The sequence below is a fragment of the Podospora bellae-mahoneyi genome (assembly GCF_035222275.1).
Source record: "Podospora bellae-mahoneyi strain CBS 112042 chromosome 1 map unlocalized CBS112042p_1, whole genome shotgun sequence".
Classification (NCBI taxonomy): Eukaryota; Fungi; Ascomycota; class Sordariomycetes; order Sordariales; family Podosporaceae; genus Podospora; species Podospora bellae-mahoneyi.
The window spans coordinates 7,356,635-7,364,483 of record NW_026946359.1 but is presented as its reverse complement, the minus strand read 5'-3'; the positions used below and the strand labels follow the sequence as shown (position 1 = coordinate 7,364,483).

Sequence of the window (7,849 nt, the reverse complement as noted above, 5' to 3'; positions counted from 1 at the left end):
CCATGATCGACACCCGTGATGAGGAACAGAAAACACCACTTCATGTAGCCAGTGAGGCGGGCGATGATGAGATTGTCAAACTTCTCCTTCAACTTGGAGCCAACAGGAATGCAAAGGACTCACATATGAGAACCCCACTCCACGCTGCTTGCATCTCTAGCCATGTCGCTGTGGTTGAGACGCTCATTAATGCCAAAGTAGATCTCGAGGCCCAGGAAGAAGAGAGCCTAACCCCACTTGCAGCGGCTGCGAGAGCCGGGCTCACAGCCGTTGTGGATTTGCTTCTTCGGCACAGGGCATCTCCCAGGACTCGCAGTGCTGGCAACTTTACGGCGTTGCACTGGGCTAGCTACAATAGTCACGAAGCGGCCGTCGGCCTTCTGATTGTGAACAAGAGGACCGAGTTAGATGCTCGTAGCATCAACGGCCGCTCCCCACTTCATGTTGCCGCCATGTGTAGGAGCTTTGGGGTCATTGAGAAGCTGGTTAGGGCAGGGGTATCGCTCGAAGCCGAGTGCCTTGAGCGCAACCGACCACTGCACTATGCATGTCAGTATGCAACTCACAGTGAAATATCGCTCCTCTTGAACGCGAGAACAAGTTGCAATGTGCAGAACATGGCAGGCAAAACACCACCGCACGTTGCTGTCCGCGCGGGAAACCTCAGGGCAGTGAAGACTCTGGTGGCTCGTGGTGCACGACTCGACTCTTTGGACAAGAAGGCGACCAGACCTCTCATTATCGAATGCCAAAAGAGACATGCAGGGATTGCGAGTTACCTACTCACCCGTGGCGCCAGGGTCAAGGGAACAACGGATACACCGATGTGTTTGGCAGCGAGTGGTGGTTATGTCCAAGTGATACAGGCGCTGCTCCAACACGGAGGGACTGTACATGAACTTGATGCACAAGGCTGGGATCCCCTGAGGCGAGCGGCTTTGACTGGCGGTGCTCTGATTGTCGGTCTCGTCGTCATCCGTTTCCGCATTCTCATCATCATCATCGGTTTCTGCGCTCTCGTCAACCACCTCAAAGCGAGGCGTCGTCCAAAACCCAGCCGCCGTCCAAGTCTCACTTCGAAACCTCTTGCCAACAACGCCTTTTTATATCCTCAATTTCCAACTCCACATGCACTCGAATTGGGATACGGGGACGATGGGGCCGTTTGTTCTCATTCAGTAGCACGGTTGCTACCTGAAGAGATGGGCCTGTACACCACGCGTGTTAGCAGTATTGTCATTGAAATTTAAGGATCATATGGACGAACTATCATGATGTTAAGGATGCGAAAGGTTGGTTGGCTAGGGGCAGAGAGTATGAGGTTTGAAAGAGGGGGAGGCAGCCCACGAATAAGTCGGTTGACCAAGGGCAGAAGAAAGGGTAAGGAAGAGGTTGAGATTCAAAGAAGAGGGAGAAAATCCAAATATTAATAGAGAGCCCCTTGGGCACTGGCAGAGACTTGAACCTGTGATGAGATATGCCTTCGGACGGCGGGCACATGAGGACGTCGGACGGCGGTCACATAAATCTCACGACTCAACCACCCAGGAGCGCGCAGCTCCCGGGCAATAGTCGAGATGGCGGTGAGATAGTGAAGAGGGGCGGGGAAAACTTACAGGCCATGGTGCCGAATACCGCAAGAGATGCGCTATCAGCCCTGCCAGATCTGTGCCGAAGACCAGCGGAGAAAACGGGTTACTTGGGGTGGTTTGCTTTGTTGGTATGGAGTATCGATGGTGGCGCGTGTCCAGGGGAATGTCGCGTGGGGAGAAGAGAAAAGAAAAGCTGGATTTTCCACGTCCAACATGTGGGGCCAGCAGTTTACCTATCTCCGCTGTCTAACATACGTAAGGAAGGAAGGGAAGAGCAACAAACCTGTTGCGACTCAATGAGAAAGGAAGGAGGCTGTGGTGGGGTTCATATCCTGTATTGGAGCACCTTCCTCTCAATAAACAGAGTTGTCCATGGCCTAATTTGTTAAGCCGCTCGACTGACTCCCAGGGAACCTTTTCGCACTTCATGCATGGGTTAAGGCGACTGGGCGGTCTAGAGGTACCTCTTCGAGACAAGGTTGGGTAGCTCTGTTCGGGCTTGATTTTTAGTTTTCTTTGCTTAATTTTTTCTTTTTACTTGCCTTTCTTCGTTGCCGTCTGGATATTCCTGAATTGTCATTCTGAGTCTATAAGTACCCTCTTTGCAAAGCTCTTGTTTGTTTTATCTAACAATTGCTGTCTTCACAGCTAACACCGCTGTTCGAACCATACTCGGATCATATCTCGTCCTTGGAACGATAATCTTATCTGTTGAAGAATCTTGTATTTCAATCTACGAGAACCTCGACTCCTGAAAACAGAAACAATCTTGATTAGAAATAATACCTCGACCTGTCCTCCCATCTTTCCACCCGTGGCCCGACGGGGCATGATTCCAGAAAGTCAGCGTACCTATCCGCCATGGCCCGCCATTTGTGCTCATGTGCTTTGTCGCGACAGTCAAACACCTGGTATCCTTGCAGCTCATCCTTGTTACGAATGGCAAAGATGTTGTGAAGGAATTTGCCGCCCATGTGGCCGTTTGCAAAATCCCCAAAAGCGACGGCCTGGAGGGAGCGAATGCCCTTTGGCCCGAAGGCCCAATTGAGAAAATAGGAGAAAGGTGGGCGGAGGGATGATAACATATCGGAAGGAGGGATGGGAAGGAGGAAAACGTCTTCCTCACCGTGGGCCCGAGTCGACAAGGCCCGTCGTCGCCTGGAACAAGGCGGGAGGCTGGTCGCTTTGAAGGCCCATGCATAATCTGAGCCTGTTTTTCGTAAATGGAGGAGCCTGAGCCTCCGTGAGCCTCCGGTAAATGGCTTGAGGAGGGTTATCTGAATTTTTTTTACGATCGGTTAGGAAGTTATCAGTACAAGCCGCAATGCAAGATACATACAATAAAAGACTCGGACTGCGCATCTGGTTCTATACTATGACTCGCCCACGTATCGGACTCGCTCCAGTCTGAAACAGCGAAAGGTAGGCCGAGGCATTCAAGTTTTGGAAGGGCTGACAGGGGATTTTCGGCGGGATCCAGCGCCCACTTGCTGATGTTCGTCTCTGAAATATCGAGCGTGCCATCGACATCACTAACAAGATCGATATTTTTCTCAATGACGCCCATTGTGCACATTGGACCTGTCCATACGCCTCGCTGATGGACCACCAGCCTCTTCAGTGTTGAGCCGTGATGGCCAACGGTAGACCAGAGGGGGTGGAGGCCAGCGCTGTCTTCGTCGAAATCTCTGGCAAAACCGATGTAGAGGTTTTCTAGACCGTTGAATGATAGAAGAAAGGTGTTGACTGTATTCGTCTCCGCGTCATAGTCATTATTATCGTGCCCATGGCCAGACATGAACTCAAAGGTCTTGAGCTGAAGGGGTCTGTTTGCTGCCATTATTCTTTCGAGGAATTCACTCGATCGCGAACACTGGCGTAATGTAAGTGCATCTAGACCACTGATGTTGAATGCTCGATCCATTCTCTTGGTCAAGTAGACCGATCTCAAAGACAGGGTTGCAAGTGATGGAAACAATACATCAAGATTCGCTCCCAACATACTGTGGCACCGATCAGCGGAATCTTCACATTCTTTTGGACTAAATAAGAGCTCCTCGAAAAGGCCCCCGTACGGCAATTCCTCGATTTGGAGGTCATGCAAGTGCCCTCTATTGTTTTCAAGCATTATTCGAACCGGTAGAACATGAGATCGTGGTATCGTATTGCAAATAATCCGTTTGAGCTGGCAGAACGGTAGGTGGATGTTTTTGGTCATGGCCTTGCAACGGGTATCAGCCGTCAAGGATATAGACTGGAGCTGCGGTTGCGTTTGGAAGAGGCTATCCAAAATAGGCTGAGGAATGCATGTTGCCAAGTCCCAGGTGAAAGATTGGAGTTGGCCAGCGGGGATGCGTTCGAGAACAGATTGTACAGCGAGGGCAACGTCGTCCATGTTGTCGGGACCCAGCTGCTTTCCCATTCGTTCTATGCTTGCCTCGACGCACCTTTGATTCCTTAAGGGCCATTCATCTTTTAACCATCCAGCGACTGGCGCTGCTAGTAGCAGAGCTCTCCACACCCCAAGGTCCTCCGGTGGTGGTTGCCGGTGGAGACAGGCGACGTTGGGCCAGTCTTCTTCCTTCTCATAATCCCATAGCTTCCATCGAGTGTCCCGTCGAAACACCATGTCGGCGACATGCTGTATGGAGGAGGTAGCATTCTGAAGCGCATGGGCGCATTGTTCGATCCGTTTGATGCTGACAGATGATGGTCGGTCTCCTGGACCAGCAGTATTGACGCACAGTGTGCTCCAAAACCTCGGTGCCCATATGGCATGGAAGGTCTTGGAGACGAGCGAGAGGGTTTTGACATCTTGAATGTTAAGCCCTTTGGCCACTTCTCGGAGCAGCTCCTCCGGGAGACGTTCGAACATTATAATAAGTACGGTGAGCAGTGATGTCGAGATGAAAATGGTTGCATCATCTTTGGTTCCCGGGAAGGACAAATTCCCTTTTATAGTGTGACTGCCTACCTAGAGGTGGGGTCACTTCGGCCAATGAGCTGTTGATCAAACCAGACACTTCTTCCCCCACTTCATCACCAACACACACACAACAAAATGACAAGAACTATTAAAGCAGAACAACGTCGTTGTCTCAAACACTATCTGCCTACAATCAAGCAATTTCCACCATTCTATAATCCATAGCACATTATCACACCCCGGCCCACCGCATTAACACCCACAAGACAATCCAACACTCTTCGACACTCTTCAACCATCTGAAAGCCCCTTTCCAAGAATGAGGGTTCTGGTTAGCTGTCAAAAACAGGAACATCTCTCCCCTTCCAGGATTTGAACGAGTCTTAGTTTGAGCTGTTGAATGGCGACTTTGACAGCTCCGAGGATGGTCACGGGCTCCAATCAATTAGGTAATTACCTAATGTTGCTTCATCTGCATCAAACGCCTCAAGAACCTTCATCTCGCTGACGAAACTAGGCTGTGACACTGAACAAGCATGAGAATGTGCTCCATAATAAATGCAAGTAAATCTGCTGGATTAATCTCGAAGCCATGCGGAGTAAAGCAATTTACTTGGTGTGAAGATATACCCCTTCCCTTGGCCCCATGGCCAAGGACGTCCTTTTGGTACGACACTTGGGATAACTTCTTTTTTGATATCAATGGTGGTGCGGGTCCAGGAGAAAAGTTGCGTGGTGTGGAGGGAACGTAACAAAGGCTGAATTTTCCAAGTCCAACAACACGAGCCCTGTGGGCGAGTATGTGGGCCCAGCGATTTACATGTCTCCCCATCTGAAGTATCTTAGGGGTAGGGGGAAGAAAGGAGCAGCAGGCCTCTTGCTACCCGAGTGGCAGGACAGAAGAATCCGACCACTCCACTCGCTCACTGGGTACATTGAGGCGGCTTTTGCATGACCACAACCAGCAACCTTTAAGCCTATTTTTTCCTTTCACACCTCTCCGGAAACAGTAAACCTAGCAGCGTTGGGACTTATGTGATAAGCACTGAGCGACTAGCGTCGTAGCATCACATGTGGACTCAGCTGGCCACTAGCACAGGTCAGCTCCCCTCCCTCATGTACCAGAGCAATAAACGCCACCATGCTTACCCGAAACCAATCTGCATCCATAAAATTGCCAGGACTTATTTTGATAAAACCTTCCCCAAACCCGTAGTAGCACCATCACACTTCACTTTCTCAATTGACACAATACCGCCCTCGAAACAACATGGCTGCCACCGATCCTATTCACTCATGGATGTATTTCCTACAACGGGATCCCAAATTTGAGACTGAACGCGTCTACGAACTTAGACGGCAGAAGCCTACAAAGAAGATCCCCCAGACCAACATGCTGCTCGAAAAGGTGGACAACATCGCCATTCATGATGTCCGTCCTCGACTCGAACAGTGCTCTTTCGGCACTACTGGATTCTTCCTCCTGGATATGGACACAGGATTGGTTGCAGAAGACTTTGATCATCGCGAGAAGGTGATAAAGTGCTTCCTTCCTCAGTTGGCAGCTGAAGTCAAAGACAGGCTCAATGCCAGCAGGGTGCAGATCTTTGACTACCAGCTTCGAAAGCGGAACCGAGACTTCCCGATCAGCAATGGAGAGGTGTATGAGTATAGACAGCCTTCCTGTCTTGCTCATGTTGGTGCGTCCCCTCCCCCTTCCCCCTCCCACTCCCCCAACCAGCCGTGGTGTGAAACTGATATAGTCACGTAGACGCTACTCCCGGTGACATCGAGCGGCTCAGGCATGGTCTCAACAAGGGCAGCTTTGAACGTGTGGACAACGTGCGCTGTCAGTTTGTCAAGTATGTATACGTCTTTTTTTTCGCGGATCTCTAATGGAGAATATCCACCAACGTTCTTGATAGCGCCTGGAAGCCTCTCAGGGGCCCAACTCGGGATTGGCCACTTGCCCTGTGCGACAATCGATCCGTTGACCCAGAGATGGACTTGAAGATCTGCGATCTCGTAGCGCCTGATGGTACATCTGAGACTGCCTCGGTTCATCACTCCCCTAACCAGCGCTGGTGCTATGTCAAGAACCAGATGCCTAATGAGATCTGGGTGTTTATGCAGTCTGACTCGAACGGCAGATCAGGTAAGTGCATCTTAAATCATTGACAACACAGAGCACTAACGAGTGGCAAGGTGTACCGCACTCTTCATTTCCACACCCGGATGCCACTGAAGAGGATCATTTGAGGGAGAGTATTGAAGTGAGAATGTTGGTGTTTTACGAGGATGGTCAAGGTCCAGAGTCTGGTTGAATCATGGCGCGAGATAGATGTTCTTTGATCTAATAGTTTGGCAACAATTGAATATTCTTTTGACATCCTTGGATTGGAATTTTTGAACATGGCTTGTCAAGCGTGTGTATTCGATGTCTCGCCTAGATACCAGTACTCAAAGATTGACATCACACAGCGTCCCATGCGGACAAAGTAGGTACCTGATTGTCAAGCTGCCAGTTTCATTGCCAGGCGTATCGGATGGATCGAAGCCTCTACCAGCGACAGTGCCCAATTTCCACCTCCAGGTTCGATGATGCTGAAACCGGTGGTCTATTGTTTCGTCATATGGGCCATTAAGCGCCTGAAGATTCCCGTCACATGCATTCTTCAGCTGTCTTGAGCAGCCTTATCACGACCTTTTACGCACGCGCACATCCAGAAAAAGAATAGAACTCGGGCAAAGCGACGGTAATGATACTGCATGGTAGCGCAAGCTGTGGGTGGAGCGCCGGAGATAGCGTAGTGCAAGATACCAAACGCACGAATGTGTGTGATGGAACAAACTGTAGCTCTCGCGTCTCGGTCATGCTCTGAGTTCTTTTCGCTGAAGAAGGTTAGCTATATCAAATATTGGGAGCTGAACTACCGTCGCTAGCGGGCATCGAGGTAAAGGGGCTGAGGTTAACACATGACTGGTGTGTAGTGGGCTAGTCAAGGTTGCTTTGCAGCTCTAGCGTGAAGGATTGAACGGCGATGCCAGCCAGCCACACGATCTCACTTACAACTTCGGGAATATCCCAAACTGTCAGATGTATCTGTGAGGAATCATGGCAAGCGGTACAGCGGCAGTTGGAAAACTCTGGATATGGTGAGAATTTGAGCTTAAATACCAGCAGAGGGTCGATGGGCGTCAGGTCAATCTTCACCTCTCTTCTCATTCGACATCTCAGGATTGAAAGCATTCTATCACGAAAACCCATTCCTATTCGTCTACCTCCCAACTCAAGGTGAGAGTTTCTCGTCTCGGAAACTTGACAAGGCAA

The 7,849-nt window shown here is 50.2% G+C and overlaps 2 protein-coding genes across 2 annotated transcripts; one reads left to right on the top strand and one right to left on the bottom strand.

Moving 5' to 3' along the window:
* Positions 1-2,297: 2,297 nt before the first annotated feature.
* Positions 2,298-4,510, bottom strand: QC761_0024260 (uncharacterized protein). The gene is made up of 2 exons (XM_062872098.1): positions 2,932-4,510; positions 2,298-2,869 (listed from the first exon to the last, which is right to left on the bottom strand). The coding sequence occupies exons 1-2, from the start codon at positions 4,465-4,467 to the stop codon at positions 2,366-2,368; spliced, it is 2,040 nt and encodes a 679-aa protein (XP_062738695.1). The 5' UTR covers positions 4,468-4,510; the 3' UTR covers positions 2,298-2,365.
* A 1,278-nt stretch (positions 4,511-5,788) lies between these two features.
* Positions 5,789-6,289, top strand: QC761_121475 (uncharacterized protein; the record flags this gene model as incomplete). Its single annotated transcript, XM_062875432.1, has 1 exon — positions 5,789-6,289. The coding sequence occupies one exon, from the start codon at positions 5,789-5,791 to the stop codon at positions 6,287-6,289; it is 501 nt and encodes a 166-aa protein (XP_062738694.1).
* Positions 6,290-7,849: the final 1,560 nt, after the last annotated feature.

Bases quoted from the DNA above. Each gene is read 5' to 3' on its own strand.
- QC761_0024260 (XM_062872098.1), bottom strand. From the start codon at position 4,467: ATGTTCGAACGTCTCCCGGAGGAGCTGCTCCGAGAAGTGGCCAAAGGG. The intron at 2,870-2,931 runs GTATGTATCTTG...AAAAAAATTCAG, and splicing joins CGCAGTCCGAGTCTTTTATT to ATAACCCTCCTCAAGCCATT.